The 19,633-nt window shown below is 51.6% G+C and overlaps 1 protein-coding gene across 1 annotated transcript in view; it reads right to left on the reverse strand.

Annotated features, from left to right (window-relative positions):
• Nucleotides 1–19,633, reverse strand: part of CENPE (centromere protein E) — a 328,099-nt gene that overhangs the window by 48,239 nt on the left and 260,227 nt on the right. Inside the window, exon 53 of the mRNA XM_082248665.1 lies at nt 18,700–18,812. Coding sequence (XP_082104791.1) covers nt 18,700–18,812 — 113 coding nt within the window. The remainder of the gene's footprint in view (nt 1–18,699; nt 18,813–19,633) is intronic.

Consider the following 19,633-nt stretch of genomic DNA (forward strand, 5'->3'; position numbering starts at 1 on the left):
AGCACCTCGCCCTTTAAAGGCCACCTCCACCCAGGACACAACAGATTCCAGTACTGCCGAAATGGCATCTATAGACAGCTGGGGTCTGGAAGGCCCTGTGGCCTCCTTGAGGGGGTCAGATGGGGGACACATGATTTGTAGGGTCCATGTTGCACCAGGGGAGCCCGTCAGAAAAAGTTGAAAAAAGTGACAAAAAAAGAAGATGATTTTTTTAACCACTTAAGGACCGCTCGCCGCAGTTAGACTGCGGCAGGCAGCCCATCCTGCGCGAACCGACGTTTGGTCGCATGCCTGCAGCTAGGGGGGCGAGTGTGTGCAGCTGGCGGCGCGCTCCTGCCCCCACCCGGCAGCGGGGACTCGGATGCACAGGGCAGGCGGCTCTGATTGGGCAAACAGGATCGCCTCGAAGGCCGACACCATCGGGCCCAGGGCTCTTATACATGTCCGCAGGGAGGAGAGATCGTTGTCCATCAGGATTCTTGATCTCGCCCTGCAAGATCTGGAGTTTGTTCCCTTGAAGAAAAACCCTCGCTTGAGAGGAGTCCAAGACCATACCCAGATAGCTCAGATGTACTGACGGAGTCAGCGCAGACTTCTGGAAGTTGATGGTCCACCCAAACTCCTGAAGCGTCTGGACTGTGAATGCCAGGTCGCCCGACAGGGAGGCACAAGAGCTCGCCCAGATAGCCAAGGACTGCAATCTCCTTTTTGCGGAGCAAAGCCAGCACTGGTGCCAAAACCTTGGTGAAGACTCTGGGATCGGATGATAGACCAAAGAATATTGCACAAATTGATAGTGCTCCTCCGCCACCGCAAAACAGAGATACCGCTGGTGACCCTCGTAAATAGGGATGTGCAGATACGCATCTTAAAATCGATGGAGGTCAAAAAGTCTCCTTGTTGTAAGGACGCCACCACCGACCGAAATGGATTCCATCCGAAACTTCTGCACCCGCACAAAGCGGTTCAGTGACTTGAGGTCCAGAATTGGACGCACCTTGCCCTCCTTCCTGGGCACTGTGAACAGGTTTGAGTAAAAACCTGGAAACCTGTCCTGCCGAGGAACCAGGACGATTACGCCCTGTGCAAGGACATCCTGCACTGCCTCCCTGAGATCTGTCAAACGATCCAGAGACAGATGGAGATATGATGGAAAGAACCTGTCTGCTGGGCGAGACCGAAATTTGATCTTGTACCCTGTACAAATCAGTTTGTGAACCCATTTGTCTTGAATCCGAGACGTCCAGGGTTCCCGAAAGTAACACAGACATCCCCCCCACCCCTGAACCGGGTGAGGGCGTCCCTTCATGCAGAGGACGACTTGTCCGCCCCACCGGACTGGCCAGCCTTGGGCTTACCCGACCAAGCCTTTTGGTTACCTCTGGAGGCTCTGCCATTTTCATGCTCCCCTGAGGCAAGAAAAAGCCCCCTATGAGCCTTGAAGGAAGGCCCCCGCTTACTGCAAGGTGCCTTACCTTTTTCAGATTGGGAGAGAAGAGTACTCTTACCCCCTGTTAGACCCTTGATTAACTCATCCAAGGAGTCATCAAAGAGGCGTTCGCCCAAAAAGGGAAGATCAGTAATGGCCTTCTTAGAAGCCTGTTTTAGAATTGAACACGCCAACAAGTGCAGGTGGCGGGAAAGTGATTCCATTTACCTATCGGGTCCTTAAACACCGGGGAGTCCTCAACAAGGACTACAGTAGATTAATTAAACCGGGAAACAGTGTGATCCACCTTAGGTGACACCGTCCAACAATTGGAAACTGAGTCTGCAAAGGGGTAACGGCGCTGAAAGCGCTTGGGAACCACCAGCATGTGTTTAATGCACTGCCATTGCTCATTCACAATATCGTGAAAATCCTCGGGACAAGGAAAAACCTGACCCAACTTCTGGGCTTTACGGGAGTCGAAGACAACCCGCTTTCCTGACTGTGTTGGCTCATCATCCAAATGTAAAGTTTCCCTCACTGAATGAATCAGTGCTTCCACAAGAGCACGTTCCTGCGCTGCAGCTGAGGAGGACTCATTCTCCTCACCGTCTGACTGAGGACAGGGATCCTTCCAGGAGGGTGTTGTTCGTGGCAACTACATCAGGCTCTGAATCAGAGGACTGAGAGGGCATCCGCTGTTTTTGGGTAGTAACTTGTTTCATCACAAGATCCACCATGAACGCCATCATTTCTCAGGCTGCAGACAGACACCAGAGAAGGTGATTCGGAAGGTCCGGATGCACAAATAAACTCAGAAGGGAAATTTTCACCCTGGGACTCCATATTGCAGTAAATGAAAAAAAAAAAAAAAAAAAAATGGAGTGCACTGGCCCTTTAAATAGCGAACACAGTCCGCACCGCTATACCGTGCTACAGTTGGGAGTCCCCCTTTAAGGCTAATCAGTGCCCTGACAGGAGCGGAGTATGTTTTAGAAATGCCCCAAGGACTGAAAACCCCTTACTGTGCCAGCAACCCTGATAAGCAGTCGCTCTGCAGACAGTCTTCAGCGTGTGTGAGCTTCTGAGAGAAAGTGACCAAACATCACTAGAGGTCGAGCCCACCTGCGTAAACTCAGGCTACAACAAAATGGAGCCAATAGAAAGGTATAGGAAGCACAGGGAAAATGGCTGCCGCCCATACAGCGCAGCCTATGCCCTCACTCAAGATGGCGCCCAAAAAACGGCGCAAAAACACTAGGAAGACAGGGAAAATGGCTGCTGCCCTTACACTAATGCAGCCTGGTGCACACACCTAAAAATCGCGGCCGAAAACGGCACCAAGCTCTTCAGGAATCCAGGAATGAGGCCGCCGTGGGAATCCAGCTAAAGAGACCCCTCAGGACAAGGTAACAACTTTAAACACCCCCCTTTGGCGTCAGACGCCCCTAGAGCACCCCCAGCGGGAGCGGAGAGGGCAGGACCGTCCTGATAGGCTTGGGGGATCTTTCAGAGATACACAGCCCTGTTATCCCCAGGAGTGGGCCCCATTTTCCCCTCAGAGGACTGTCACAGGGACACGGGGGGACATAGTATCACTCACCATACTATGGGCCGGGGAACGGGGGGGGGGGGGGGGGGCGGGGTTCCGCTCCTTAACAGCTCGCCTCCCACCCTGAGTGAGGGTGGTGCCAGCCAGAAAGGTGTACGCTGCAACTCAGGGCGTTCCAGGTTGATGCGCCCCAGCGAAGCATCTGCTTGCAGGCTCGTCCCCATCCGTTGGGGCTCTGTCGTGGCGAGGCCTGGGCGGACCACAACCTGCTCACACTCGTTGGCCAGGTTGGGAGACCGTAAGGATCTATATTATCCAGTGCGAAACCTCAGCCCGGCTGTCGCTTGTAGTTCACCAGGAGGATCCCCCTGACACTGGCTAACGATAGCGAGTAAAGAAAAGACATTTCTCAAAAAAAAATAAAAACTGAGACCGGAGTCCCAGCAGTGAACCTAGGTCCTACTCCTAAACTAGGCAGCAAGAAACTGATTAGTGAGCACAGTGTGTGTGGGGTAATGTCATGAGGGACAGCCCCTATAGGCGTGTCAAGTGAAAAGCTTTCACTGCCTAGTATACTCCTGTAGACAACGCATTACCCATTTGTGAAGAAACATTGAGAGCTGCATCTGTCAGAAAACATAAGAAAACATTTTTTGGGGGTGGGGGGGGGGTTCTATAGCAGAAAGTGAAAAATATTTTTCTTTTCAGAATGGTCGCTGTTTTTTTGTATATAGCGCAAAAAATAAAAATTGTACAAGTGATCAAATACAACCAAAAGAAAGCTCTAATTGTGGGGAAAAAAAGGATATCAATTGTATTTGGGTACAGCATTGCATGACCGCGCAATTGTCCATTAAAGTAACGCAGGGCCAAATCGCAAAAAATGGCCTGGTCATTAAGGGGGCAAATCCTTCTGGTCTAGAAGTGGTTAAAAAGCATCCCACAGCGCCCCCCAGGGGTCAGGAAAAGCACACTGGAGACCCCCAAGCAGAGAGAGAGAGACCCCCAGACTCACTGTACCAAAGATGCACCAGGAGGCCCAGAACATCTGCACAGCACGTGTCAGCAGCAAACTCGATCCAAAAGGGGAGGATCTGAGAAACAGCTCAGGGTATAGGAAGGGGTTCTACCCACAAAAAAACACCTCCAGGAACTCCCATTCTGATTCCTATAAGGGAAGTCCACCGCAAAATGGCCGTGCCGGGTGTACCAAGATGACCGCCGATCTCAGCACATGAGGCTACAAGAAAATGGCTGCCCCCCCACGCGGCCTGCAGAGCAACTGTGGACCCTCACCCGGTGAGATAACCACCCAGCTGAGCAAGCTCCCACCCACGCTCTGTAGACCAGGACTTTAAAGGCTATGAGGTTGTCATAAACAAGACAACTTAGTAAAAAAACGGAATTTTTGTAAAATCTTACCTGTAAAATTCCTTTCTCTGAGTCCTCCGACAGTCGCCGCCTCTTCATATTCGTCACATATGGGGTATTAGACTTTGCTCCGAAGGAGTAGCTAGGCAACAGAATATGTTAACATTAAAGCTTTTAACATATCCCACCCTCAAGGGGTGGTCCCCTCAGTCAATACCCTCCTACTTCCTGCAACCATATCTCAGTTTTAGTGGAATAGCAGTAGAGTATACAACCAAACCCCAAAAGAGGGGCGGGGGCGGCGACTGTCGGAGGACTCAGAGAAAGGAATTTTACAGGTAAGATTTTACAAAAATTCCGTTTTCTCTTACGTCCTCCGACAGTCGCCGCCTCTTCATATTCGTCACATATGGGGACGTCCCAAAGCAGTGCAAACATGAGGGGTGGGAAACGCATCCGCGCCGAAAAGGCAACGCAGTCTCCGCATCAAAGAAAGGAACCTTACCAAAGGAAGGAAACCAGCTGGGCAACAGGAAAAAACAAGTGCTCAACAGGAGCAACAACCCACGAAAAGACATAACCATGGGAAAAAAAAAAAAAAACTCATCCCAACAGCCAGAGGTCCCCAACAAGGGACCCTAGGGAATTGCCGCACTAAGAACCTTGCGGCCAAAGGAAGCATCCGCCGATGCCTGAACATCTACTTTGTAGAATTTTGTAAAAGTGTGTACGGTCGACCAAGTCGCCGCCTTACACACCTGGGCTACAGAAGCCCCATGACGACAGGCCCAAGACGTACGCAGAGATCTAGTAGAGTGCGCCTTCACAGGCACAGGGGGAACCTTCCCCTGCAAGGCATAGGCCTGTTTAATGGTCTGCCTGATCCATTTGGCGATGGTAGAGGCCGACGCCGCCATGCCCTTCCGAGGACCCTCCGGAAGAACAAACAAGGAATCCGTCTTTCGAAAAGACTCAGTCGATTTAAGGTAAACCCTTATCGCCCGAACAACATCCAGAGAGTGTAATCTCACCTCCTTTGGATGTTTAGGCTTCGCGCACAGCGAAGGCAAGACAATATCCACATTAAGATGGAATTCCGAAACTCTTTTCGGAAGAAAAGAAGGATTAGGTCGCAAGACCACCTTATCCAAATGAACAACCAGATACGGAGACTTGCAGGACAAAGCTGCCAGCTCCGACACTCTGCGAGCCGAAGTGATCGCCACCAAAAAGGCGACCTTTTTGGACAACATAGACAACGAGATCTCCCTGATCTGTTAAAAGGAGCACGTTGCAACACAGACAGAACGAGATTCAAGTCCCAAGGGGGCAAAGGATCCCTCCTAGGAGGAACCAGATGCCGCACACCCTGAACAAAAGTGCCAACCAAGGAGTTGGAAGCCACGGGACGTTGAAACAGAACGGCCAGCGCAGACACCTGACCCTTGATCGTAGCCAGCGCCAAACGCTGATCGACACCCGTTTGAAGGAAGGACAGCACTCGGGAAACCGAGTAAGTGCGGGGAGAAAATCCCCTGGACTCACACCAAGCAAAATAGGCCTTCCAAGTACGGTAATAAACCTTCCCCGAGGAAGACTTCCTCGCGTTGACCAAGGTATGAACGACCTCTGGGGAGAGACCCTTCTCCCTCAGGACCTCGGTCTCAACAGCCAGGCCGTCAAAGCCAGCGACTGTAAAGCAGGATGGTATATCGGTCCTTGAGACAGGAGATCGTCTCGAAGAGGCAGACGCCACGGGGCGTCGACCGCCAGATTCACGAGGTCTGCGTACCAGGACCGGCGAGGCCAGTCCGGTGCCACAAGAATCACCGTGCTGCGTTCCGAGTGTAACCTGCGAAGGAACCTGGACAGCAACTGAATCGGTGGAAACGCGTACATCAGCCTGTACTGATGCCACGGGGCCACTAACGCGTCCGACGCGTCTGCCCGAGGGTCGCGCGTCCTTGCCACGAACCTTCCCACCTTGTTGTTGAGACGAGACGCGAACAGGTCCACATCTGGAAGACCCCACTTCGCGCACAACATCTGGAAGACAGTCGGGTGGAGAGACCACTCCCCCTGATCCAGGGTCTGGCGACTCAGATAGTCTGCCTGCCAGTTCTCCACCCCCGGAATGTGAACCGCCGTTATCGCCGGGACATGAGTCTCGGCCCAAGTCAGAATGTCGGCCACTTCTCGAGCCCCTCGGGCACTCCTGGTGCCCCCTTGGTGGTTGATGTAGGCCACCACCGTGGCATTGTCCGTCTGCACCCGAACCGGGCAGCCCCGCAGCCGGTCCGTCCAGCGATGAAGACAGAGATTGATCGCACGCAATTCCAGAATGTTGATCGGAAGGGAGGACTCCCCCTCCGACCAAGTCCCCTGGGCGGACAGAACGCCCAGAACACCACCCCAGGCCGACAGGCTGGCATCCGTGGTGATTACCGTCCACGAGATAGGACGAAACGACTTGCCCCCGGACACCATCGGGGACTGGAGCCACCACAGAAGGGCTCTTCTGGTGCGATGACTCAACGAGATTGGAAGATCCAGAGACTGAGGTCGCCCGTCCCACATGGACAGGATCTCCGCTTGGAGACCCCGCGTGTGAAACTGGGCGAAGGGAATCGCCTCGAAAGCCGAGACCATCAATCCCAGACATCTCATGCACGTCCTTAGTGACGAGTGCGGAACGTCCCTGAGGGACCTGATCTCCTCCTGGAGAGTCCTGAGTTTGTCTTCCGGCAGGAAGACCTTCGCCTGTACCGAGTCCAGAATCATTCACCGGTAGGGAAGACGAACCGACGGACTCAGCGTCGACTTTGGATAATTTATCGTCCAACCAAACTCCTGCAGAGTTTGCATCGTGACAGACAGGTCCTCCTCCAGACCCTGGCTGGTCGCAGACCGAACCAGAATGTCGTCCAGATACCCCAGGACAGAAATGCCCTGGGCTCTCAACAATGCCAGAACCGGTGCAAGCACCTTGGTGAAGACCCGCGGAGCCGAGGCGAGACCAAAAGGCAACGCCACGAACTGGTAGTGATCCTCCGCAATGGCAAATCGAAGGTACCTCTGGTGACCCTCGAAAATGGGGATGTGAAGATACGCATCCTTCAAATCGATGGAGGCCATGAATTCCCCCGGAACCAGGGCAGCCACCACCGACCGCAGGGATTCCATGCGGAACTTGCGAACCCGCACGGAGCGGTTTAGAGCCTTCAAGTCCAGAATTGGACGAACCTTGCCCTCCTTTCTGGGCACGGTGAACAGATTGGAATAAAACCCCCTGAAATCTGTCCCGATGAGGCACCGGAACCACCACTCCCTGAGCCCTCAGGTCCCGCACCGCCAGGTGTAGGTCCCGCAAACGCTCTGGAGACAGTTGAAGATTTGAGGGAAAAAATCTGCTCTCCGGCCGAGAGAGAAACTCGATCTTGTAACCAGATCGAACGATCTCCTGAACCCATCTGTCCCGCACACGGGCCAACCAGGGCTGAAGAAAACCGAGCAAGCGTCCCCCCACCCCAAAACTGGGTGAGGGCGCCCCTTCAGGCCGCACTGTTATGGGCTGCAGATCCGGATTGACCGGACTTCTGTTTACCAGACCAGGGCTGCTTCTGAGAGCCTTGACCTTTGAACGGCTTGCCCTTGTAGTGCGGCCGAAAGGCACGAAAGGACCCCTGAGGGGGCCGAAAATTAGCATGCTTCTTCCCAGAAGCCCCCTTAGCCTTGGGGAAATGGGGCAAGAGAGTGCTCTTACCCCCGGTGATCCCCTTAATCAACACATCCAAGGACTCCCCAAAAAGGCGAGACCCATCATAAGGCAGATTGGCTAAGGTCTTACGTGAGGACTGGTCCACCGACCAACATTTCAACCAAACCAGGCGGCGAGACAACACCGCCACGCTGTGCACACGTGCAGCCAACGGAACCAGGTCCAGGTCCGCATCACACAGATACATGACACCCTGGTGGATTTGATCCACCATATCCAGGGTCGCCGGCGAGGCCGAATCGGCCACTAGGACGCGCCTAAGCATCTGCGTCCAACTTGCGATCGCCTGGGCCGCCATGAGAGAAGCAAACAGAGCCTTAAGCATAGAACCCGTAACAGAATAAGTATGACGGGCAAGAGACTCCAATCTCCTATCCGTGGCATCACGGAACACAGGGGAATCCTCTGCAGGAATCGCAGTGGCTTTGTTTAAAACCGCAATTGCGTGATCCACTGGGGGAGGCACACACCACCTTTCATCAGTGGAAGGCGAGAAAGGATAACGCAGCTTGAACCTACTTGGTACACAAGGTTTGCGCAGATTGCGCCATTGTTCCTTAACAGCGCGCTGAAAATCATCATTGCAGGGAAAAACCTGCGGCGTCCTGCGTTTTCTCTGCGTCCCATAAGCCGCCAAGGGAGCGGGGGGACACACTTCATCCTGCAAACGCAGCGTTTGCTTTATGGAAGCAATCAATTCATCCATGATTGCAAGCTCTTCAGGCGAGCCAGGGGGAGAATTATCAACCCCTTCAACTTCAGCCTCCACCTCGGACCCCACTAGATCCAGGGAGGAGCGGGACCCCGATAAGGAGGCCCCCGCCATAACAGCCCCATCACCTTCACCCTCAGAATCAGAGGAAAGAGCAACTCTGGGTCTCTTAGTAGATTGAGCAGCCACCAGCATCTGCACCTGAGCAGCAAGGCCAGCCACAATAGTGGCTAAATCCCCCCCTGGGGGGGAAACAGCGGTCCCCTGGCTTGCCACCAAGGCGGTAGGAAATTTGCCCTCCTGAGAATCCATTGCCCCTATAATGCCGGATAATAAAGGGTTAACTGCCCCTTTAAGCAAGCGCGGCGAGCGCAGCCCACCGCACCACACACAAGCACAATGAGACCCCCACAGGGAATATTTAAACTTAACACAGGCAATGGATAGCAAGAACAGAAGGATAAAACCTGAGGAGACCCTCGCCGCTGCCTCGATCGGTGTTCCTGGAGAAGAGGAAGTGATGCTGCCAGGGCGCTTTATGAAAGCCTATGGGAGGCTACAAGAAAATGGCCGCCATGCATGTAGAACATGCGGCCGGAGCGAGTGTAGGCAAAATGGCGCCGTTTGGCGCCGAAACCGCCGCTCCACAGTGCAGTAATGCACACATGTCATCCATGTATAAGAACACATGTCAGATCGCCGCAGCGATCGCTGTATAATGCCCAAACATGCCACAAAACATGCCCCACAGCACACAGCTTCTCACACTGACCAGGCTGACACACACAGTGTCACACAGCTCCCCCCCCCCCCTTGCAGCCCACAGCATGCAGCCGAGAGATAGGGAGACAAACAGTGTGAATAGAGGCAGGTTACACAGTCCCAGACTGACACCCCCCCAGACAGACAGGTCCCCACATAAATAGACTTACCTCACATGGCGTGGGGGACCCGTACAGGCGAACAAGCCGCTGCACATGAGGCAGGGAGAGTCGCATACAAGATGCACAGAATGGGGGTTAAGAAACCGCACAGCGTCCAGTGAGGTAGCCACCTCACCAATCATCCCTGCACCGAACAGGGATGGGTCGTTCACTGTGCCAGGAGCGTTACCTGGCTGAACGCTCGATGGCAGGCTGGGAAGCCACTGACCCACGACCTGCGACCAGGGGGATCAGCCCGAGACCCAGCCCGCATGATCCTCTTCATCAGAAGAACTAACTAACGCTGACAAAAAGAACAGCTAAGTAAAGGTAGAGAGAAAACTCAAACAAAAATTCAAAAAAGAAGAAAGAGTCTGGGGCAGAAAGCCCCAGCACAGAGAAAGCCAGCCACTCCTGACAAGCTAGACATTAAAACTGGGATATGGTTGCAGGAAGTAGGAGGGTATTGACTGAGGGGACCACCCCTTGAGGGTGGGATATGTTAAAAGCTTTAATGTTAACATATTCTGTTGCCTAGCTACTCCTTCGGAGCAAAGTCTAATACCCCATATGTGACGAATATGAAGAGGCGGCGACTGTCGGAGGACGTAAGAGAAATATACATTTTATTGATACATAAATTTTTTTTGTCGCCTATGTGGATATTTATCTTTCCTCTCCCCGCTTTGCCCTGCCATGTACTGCCTCTGATGGGGACGCCGGTTATTCTTTGCGGTTGAGCGGATGGGTAAGTTTCGATAAAGGTTGTATTATTAATTACTGAATAAAATTGAAATTTATAAAGTAATTTACTGTACGAATATATGTATTTTTGGTATTGTTGTACTTTTATCTATTTTCCTGCTTTTCATTATTGTACGTCTCTTTTTGTTGTATGTGGCAAAAGTTTGCTTATATATATATCGTATGCGGTCCCTGATGAAGCAGCTCTAAGAGCTAAGGCTCTGCGAAACGCGTTGGACCTTATACCACATACCTTTGCGGCCTCCATCATATCCGCTCTAACTTTTTACTGACATTCCGTCATGTATGTATATTATATGCTGGATGTATGTTTTAATTATATGCATCAATAAAAATAGAATTTTTGTAAGAACTTACCGTAAAATTATTTTCTCTGAGTCCTCCGACAGTCGCTGCCCGATGGTATTAGCCTTCACTAATGGGTAATGGCGCACTCTGCAGGAGCAGGCTAGGCAGATAATTATCAGGTTAATACAAAAAAACTGTTATACCTCAGCAAGCCACTAGGGGGCCATCCCTCAGCCATTATCCAGAACCCAATCTGATATTACCTCAGTTTGTAGCAAGCAGCAACGGAAGGCAACAACCCCCAGATCCAAAAACCAGAGGGGTGGGGGCGGCGACTGTCAGAGGACTCAGAGAAAAGAACTTGAGTAAGTTCTTACAAAAATTCTATTTTCTCTTACGCCCTCTGACAGTTGCCGCCCGATGGTATTAGCCTTCACTAATGGGACGTCCCAAAGCAGTGCAGGTATGAGGGGTGGGAAAGCAACGCAACAGATTTAGAAGGTATTGCAAATAGCTGGGCAAGTAACAACCTGAGCCCACAGGAAAAAACTGGAACAAACCCAGAAAAGAACACCCCATAAGGAGGGAAAGTAAAAATAATGTCCCCATAAACAACTGCCGCACTCAAACCTGTGCGGCCAAAGGAAGCATCCGAAGATGCCAACACAGCAAGTTTGTAAAAACTTTGTGAAAGTGTGCACGGACGACCCGGTCGCCGCCTTGCACACCTGAGCCACAGACGCCTGATGGCGAAAAGCCCAAGAGGCACTAACGGCTCGAGTAGAATGGGCCTTTACCGGGAAAGGAGGAACCTGCCCCGTGATGGAATAGGCCTGAACAATTGTCTGTCTGATCCACTTCTAAACGGTCGCCGCGGAGGCGGCCGATCCCTTCCGAGGTCCCTCAGGAAAAAACAAATAGAAAATCAGACTGCCGAATCGACTCCGTGGAGGAAAGGTAGACCTTGACTGCCCGGACCACATCCAGAGAATGCAAGGCAAACTCCTTAGGATGCTTGGGTCGTGCGCACAACGAAGGCAACACGATATCCTCATTGAGGTGGAATGAAGAAAACCACCTTGGAAAGAAAAGACTGATTCAGTCACAGAACTACCTTATCTCTATGAAGAACCAGATAAGGAGAACGGCAGGACAAGGCCGCCAAGTCAGACACTCTGCGAGCCGACGCGATAGCCACCAGAAAAGCAACTTTCTGCGACAACAGACAGAGGAATCTCTCTGATGTTCTCGAAGGGAGGTTTTGTAACAATGACAAAACCAAATTCAGGTCCCAGGGAAGCAGAGAGCTCTCCTCGGGGGAGCCAAATGCCGCACCGCTTGAATGAAGGTGCGGACCAAAGAAAGCGGCGCCAAAGGTCATTGAAAAAAATACGGCCAAGGCCAACAACTGACCCTTGACCGTAGTCAGCACCAGATGCTGATCCACGCCTTCCTGCAGGAAGGCCAAGACCGTCGCCCCTGAGAAGGAACGAGGGTGAAAATCATGCACTTCGCATCTAGCGATATACACTTCTTAGGTGCGGTGAGAAAACTTCCTTGAAGTGGCTTTGCGAGCCTTTAACAAGGTAAGGATGACCGCCTGAAGAAGACCTCTATCCCTCAGGACCTGGCTTTTAACAGCCATGCCGATAAAGCCAGAAACTGTAAAGCAGAATGGAAGATCGGTCCTTGAGACAGAAGATAGTCTCGCAGCGGAAGCCGCCAGCGAGGTTCGACGACCATCTGAACGACGTCCGCGTACCAGGACCGTCGAGGCCCGTCCGGGGCCACCAGAATGACTGACATCCATTACGATGCCAACCTGTGGAGGAACCTGGAGAACAGTCGAATTGGAGGAAAGGAATACAGTAGCCGATAGCGGTGCCAAGGCACCACCAACGCGTCCGCGGCATCTGCCAGAGGATCCCGAGTCCTGGCCACGAACCTTACCACCTCTTTGTGGAGATGGGACGTAAACAAATCCACGCCCGGGGTCCCCTACCGGGCGCACAGGAGGTGGACCACCTCCGGATGTAGGGACCATTCCCCTTGGACCAAAGTCTGGCGACTCAGATAGTCCGCCTGCCAGTGATCTACACCCGGAATGAGAACGGCTGAGAACGCAGGTACCTGCGACCTGGCCCAGGACAGAATCTCGGCCACTTCCTTGGCCGCCCCGGCACTCCTCGTGCCCCCTTGGTGATTGATGTAAGCCACAGGAACAGACAAATCTTGATCGCTCAGAGCTCCAAGACGTTGATCGGTAGCGAAGTCTCCCCCACTGACCACGTCCCCTGGGCGCAAAGCGTGCCCAGAACTCCTCCCCAGCCCGACAGGCTGGCATCTGTGGTGACAAACGTCCATAATAGAGGCCGGAAAGACTGACCCCGTGTCAAGGACTGCGGCCGGAGCCACCACAGGAGATCCGACCACACCGGATGACTCAAGGAAATACTCCTTTCCAAGGACTGAGGTGTCCGGTCCCACCTGTCCAGGATCTCCGCTTGCAGAGACCTGGTGTGAAATTGAGCAAACGGAACGGCTTCGAAGGCCGAGACCATCAGGCCCAGAACCCGCATGCAGGTCCGCAAAGAGGAGAGATCGTCGTTCCTGAGAGTTCTGATCTCCTCCCGCAGAGTCCCGAGTTTATCCTCCGGAAAGGAAGACCCGAGATTTAGCAGAGTCCAGGACCATCCCTAGGTACAGGAAACGAGTAGGAGTCAGTGCAGACTCCTGAAAATAGATGGTCCACCCGAACTCCTGAAGTGTTTGAACCGTCACGGCCAGATCATTCGCCAAGGTTACACATGAGTTCGACCTCAACAAGAGGTCATCCAGGTAACCGAGGACCGCAATGTCCGTAAACGCAGTAAAGCTAGCACCGGAGCCAATGCCTTGGTGAAAACCCTAGGAGCCGAAGCGAGACCGAAAGGCAACGCCAAGAGCTGGCAATGCTCCCCAGCCACCGCAAAGCGGAGATATCTCTGATGACCCTCGAAAATAGGGATGTGGAGATTCACATCCTGCAAGTCGATGGATGCCAGGAAGTCCCCAGGCCTCAACGAGGCCATCACTGACCGGATGGATTCCATCCTGAACTTCCCGCACAAATCGGTTCAGGGACTATAAGTCCAGAATCGGACGCACCGTGCCCTCTTTTCTGGGCACCGTGAACAGGTTAGAGTAAAAACCGCAAAACCTTTCCCGGAAAGGAACAGGTACAATGACTCAGTGGACAAGCAAATCGTGCACAGCCCCCATGAGGTCTCTGAAATGATCAGGGGACAGCTGGAGAATGGACATGAAGAACTAGTCTGCGGGGTGAGATCGGAACTCGATCTTGTACCCTGAACGAATCAGTTTGTGAACCCTGAATGCCGGACAACCAGGGTTCCTGAAAGGAAAGCAGACGCCCCCCCCCCCCACCCCGACAACGGGGAGGGCTTCCCTGTAGGGAGAGGTGGACTGGGCCGCCGAACCAGACTGACCGGCGTGTGGCTCACCCGACCACGGCTCCTCGTGGCCACCGGGAAGTCAGAAGGGTTTACCTTTCTCTTGCGTCCCAAAGGCAATTATGTTGAGCCCCCTCCCCGTGACCCAGGGCAGCCGAGTACTCTTACCTCCTGTAAGCCCCTTAAGCAACTCAACTAGAGTTATCCCAAAAAGACGACCCCCCCTCATAGGGGACCTCAGACACCGTCTTTTTAGACGCGTGGTCAACCGACCAGCGCTTTAAACAGGTAATGCGGTGGATCGCAATCCCCACCGCCGACAACCGTGCGACCAACGGAGCCACGGCCGCGTCACACAGGAACATCGCAGTGTGGATGAGCTGATCCTGCTGTGAAGCCCCTTGCACCATGTCGTGAGCGCCAGAGAGGCCATCACTGAGGCAAAACACAGGTTTAAACAGGGAACTTGCCACTAAATAAATGTGGCGGGCAAGCGCCCCACACGCCTATCAGCCGGATCCCTGAATACCGGGAAATCCTCTACTGGCAGCAAGGTGGACTTATTCCGCCTAGACACAGTGTGTGCTTGGGAGCACCGTCCAACGTTCGTTTACCGCCTCTAAAAAAACGGTAGTCGATGGAAAAACGCTTAGGCACCACCAACATGTGCTAAATGCGCCGCCACTGGCCATTCACAATCCCGTGAAAACCCTCCGGGCAGGAAAAAAGCCTTACCCGACTTCTGGGATCTGTGGAACCTGAAAAAATGGACCGCTCACTTGATTGAGCTGGCTCTTCGTTAAGATTGAGAGTTTCTGTTATGACGCCCATGAGAGCATCGATCGTAGCGTGTTCCCGAGGAGGAAGATTCCCCCTCCTCCTCTCTCTCAAAGCGGCGGACCGGTCCGTGGCAACCATTCCGGTCTCAGAGTCAGAGAACTGGGAGGGCACAGGCCGTTTTTATGGAGGAGCGTGCCGACATCAGCAGATTCACCTGGGATGCCAAAGTCGCCAGAGCAGCAGATATGGGGCCATGGGAGAGGATTCAGGTGTACCTGAAGAACCCACCAGGTCTGTGGGAAATGTATTATCCTGGGAGTCCATTTTTGCCTTAAAATGAAAAAGGGACGCTGGCCCTTTAAATCTGCGATTCCCGCTGACCCCCCCCCCCCCCCTCAATCTGCATTAACAGAAAGAGCCCCCTGTGAAAACACACTAGCCACAAATAAAAATCGTTTTGGTTGAAAAATGACAGAGGGGTAAACAAAAATCCCCAGCCTGTCAGCACATTTTTACACAGGAGAAAAGTAAAAAGAAGGAGGAAGTTACCTCACATCGCTAGAGGCCAGCCCTCAAGCCCAGAGAAAAGGTACCTATTGAAAGTCTATGACAAAAGTCACAGGGAAAATGGCCGCTTGCCCTTACTAGACATGTTGCCCACATCCAAGATGGTGCCCGACCAGGAGCCTGTGCAGAAATCCTAACATGGCTGCTGTCCTCACACAGAGCTGAGAAACTGCACACCAGAAAACATGGCGGCCGCCCCAAACGGCGGCAAAATAAGTGTACAAACACATTCTGGCTAACATCAGGGACCCCAGAGAGACCCCCACAGCACCCCCAGCGGGAGCAGGGAGGGAGAAAACCCACAACCCGGCCAGAAGGGGGATTCTACAGAGACCACCAGCCCTGCTATCTAACCTAAGAGTGGGCCCACAACCCCCCAAACGTCCCCAGGGACAAGGGGGTATCAGTACTCACCAGTCCAGAAGCGGGCACCACTCAGATACGGGAGACCTCCCACCCTAAGTGGGGGTGCCATCAGCCATGGGGGGATGCTGGCAACACACGGTCGATTCGGGTTGAGACATCCTCAGCGAAGTGCAGCTCCGCAGGCTCGTCCCCATATGGAGGGGCACTGTTGTTGCGAGGCCTGGGCATACCAGTAACCTGCAACGCTCCATGGCAGGCTGGGACTCCATAAGGATCTATGATACCCAGTCCAAGGCCCAGCTCTGCAGTCATTTGTAGTCCTCCAGGAAAGGAATCCCTGACTAACTAGTGATAGTGAGAGAAAATAAAAATCTATTGTGTAAAGAAAAAACACAAATTCAGAAAAAAACAAAGAAAACCGAGACTCTAGGTCTCAGCAGGGAAGACCTAGCTCTACTCCTGATGCTAGGCAGCTTCAAACTGAGGTAATATCAGATTGGGTTCTGGATAATGGCTGAGGGATGGCCCCCTAGTGGCGTGCTGAGGTATAACAGGATTTTTTGTATTAACCGGATAATCAATTATCTGCCTAGCCTGCTCCTGCAGAGTGCGCCATTACCCCTTTGTGAAGGCTAATACCATCGGGCGGCGACTGTCAGAGGACGTAAGAGAAATGTATATTTTTTACTGAGTTGACTTGTTTATGACAACCACATAGCCTTTAAAGTCCTGGTCTACAGGGCGTGGGTGGGAGTTTGCTCAGCTGGGTGGTTATCCCAGCGGGTGAATCTCCCACCCTTCTAGCCCTGTCTTTCTTTTTCTTGTCTAATATTACTTGGGATGTGGCTGAGGTAGGTTGTCATTGGAACTGATATCAAATCACCTTATTTTTCAACTGAGGACCCTCGTGGGGCCCCCCCCAGACTCCAAAACGGGATCGATTGGCAGGTGGACCCTGGAGGAATAGGCGGCAACGCCCCCTGCACGATCGTTCGTCTGGTGCCGCACCCCCCACCCCCGGCCTGAAGCATGGTCCCAGCCCCCAGTAGTAGGCCCGATAGCCCCCAGCAGTGTGGGGGGGGGGGGGGGGGTTGACAGGTAGGTGTGGGGGTGCCTGAAAGGACAGAGGGGAACCCGGGAATGTGAGGGTACGACCATCCCAGGGAGAGGTCCGTGTCCACCCCATAATCCGCCGCCAGGGGAAGAGGGAGGAACATTTACTCACCATACCTGAAGAGGGGGGGGGGGGCATCTCTTGACAGAACCCCTCCCTGCCGAAGTGGGGGGGCTGTCGGCCAAATAGGAATGCTGCAACTCGGCCTAGACAAGGTCGTGTGCGACCTGGCGAGACAACTTGCGGGGCCAGTCCCCGTGCAGTGGGACTATGTCACGGCCGACCAAACACAGAGCTAAGTTTTGCGTGCGCTCGTTGGCTGGCTCGGGTGACCACTGGATCTATACATCCAGACCTTCGCCCAGATCCAGCATAGTTGCTTGTAGATCTCACAGGAAAAAAATCTGGAGAAAAAGCTGCCAGGACCAGAGATCCCAGCAGAAAATTGGAAGTAAAGACTTGAAATTTTTATAAAGGCAATACTAAGAGGCAGGGAAGCAAGGAAAACTGACTTCCAGGATACTCAGTCCCCAAGCTGAAAAAGAAAGAAAGGGAAGCAAAGGCAGAGCTATCACTGCCAGAAATAACAGTGAGGAGGTTCTGTTTATAAGCATTGAAAAGGACAGTTCTTTAGAACAGAAAGCAAGGGCTCTGCTTGTCGAGAGGTCCTGCACAATGGCACGCTAATGGCAGGGGGACAGAATAGCAGGATTCCAGACTACAGACATCAGTGCCCTCATAAAGGTAAAGGGTATGTCCACAGAATCTTTAGGACAGCGCAAGATGAGGTAAACCATTATTGTGGAACTGTACCCACTGTGTATAGATACAGACATGCTGCAACCACATGACGGTGGTTGCAACGAGTGGTTAATGTGAGTCTGAAAAGCTTTAGGTGACCAAAGCAGTAAAGTCAAAGATGCCCAGCAGTGCAAACAGGATAGCTCCTGCTGCTCAGCCAGATCAGCATATTCATGGTTTCCTCAGAGACAGTGCAAGAGTGAAATGCCAGTGGTTCTGGACCATGAACGTGTATTAGGGCTAACTTGTTACCAGCTCAGGATCTGGAAAGTGCCTAGTGCAGATCTCAGTGCCTGAAGATTACTTCCAGTCCAACAGGGTCAAGGTACAGCTCCCCAAAGCTAGGATGAGAAAAGGCTGTTCCGGACAGCTGCCTTGTAAAGACTAACGCAAGCAGCAATGTAGTAAGGAATCCTGACAGAAGAAAAAAATTGAAGGAAAGGAAAAAGATAGCTAAATATGATTAGACCTTTCCCAGCAGTGCTAAAAAAAAAAAAAAAAAGGATACATTTTTCCTACCAGGACATTGGGCAGAGGAAGGGCACTATCCTGGGTTAGCCTACAGATTTATATTGTTTGCCAATGTCAAATCCTCCTGTGGGCTGCAATATAACCCAACAGTATGAGTTTGTGTGTACCTTGATGGATGAGAAGGAAAAAACGCATATGCACTCTTTTTTTAAATTACAATTATCCTTACAGATGATTATATTAAAAAAAGATTTGGAATTTACTGAATGCACAATTCAAAAATGGTGGTTACTTAGTTGCAACTTTATCAAAAACAGTTATTATACTTACTGCTGATCTGTAGACTTTGACAACTTTATTCTGTCCATTTCAACCTTCACCACTTGATTTTTAAGACCATCTATTTCATCTCGGTATGGTGCTGCACCTTGGGCCACCTTTTTCTTAGAGGGGAAAAGCAGCATTAATATTTCTGTGGGATTTTAGCTTTAGGATGTTAAGATATATACTATACAACACCATTAACAATGTCTAGTCTAGTTTAGAGCTCATATGCAATAAATATGCAACAATGTAAATATCTAGCAAGCCTCTTCGATAAAACACATGGATTAGTATGTCCATGCGCTATTAAAAGATTAATGTGTAAATAGCCTCATATTTTAAATTATTAATGAAGAAAAAAAACAAGCATCAAAATAAAGGTTTGCTTTTTAGAGGTCAAGTCACCAACTCATGCGTGTGAGTAGCTGTGCCTCCATTTATGAGCTACATTGGGTCAAAAAAAAAAATGAAAGGAACACTTTTTAATCACAGTAGAACATCAAGCCAATTAAACTCCTGGTATATTTATCTGGTCAGTTAAGCAGCAGAGGGGGTGGTTATTCAGCTTCAGCTGCTTTGGTGTTAATGACATTAACCGCTTAAGCCCCGGAGGATTTGGCTGCTAAACGACCAGGGGGTATTTTGCGATTCGGCACTGCGTGACTTTAACGGACAATTGCGCGGTCGTGCGACGCTGTACCTAAACGAATTTGGCGTCCTTTTTTTCCCACAAACAGAGCTTTCTTTTGGTGGTATTTGATCACCTGTGCGATTTTTTGATCATGCGCTATAAACAAAAAAAAACGTCAATTTTGCAAAAATAGCAATATTTTTCACATTTTTTTATATGAAATTCTCCCCCAAAAAAAATGTAAAAATCAAAATTTTTTAACATTTTCGGCCAATTTGTTTTATGCTACCTATGTTTGGTACAAAAAAA

The sequence above is a fragment of the Pelophylax lessonae genome (assembly GCF_965119305.1).
Source record: "Pelophylax lessonae genome assembly, chromosome: 1".
Taxonomy (NCBI): Eukaryota; Metazoa; Chordata; class Amphibia; order Anura; family Ranidae; genus Pelophylax; species Pelophylax lessonae.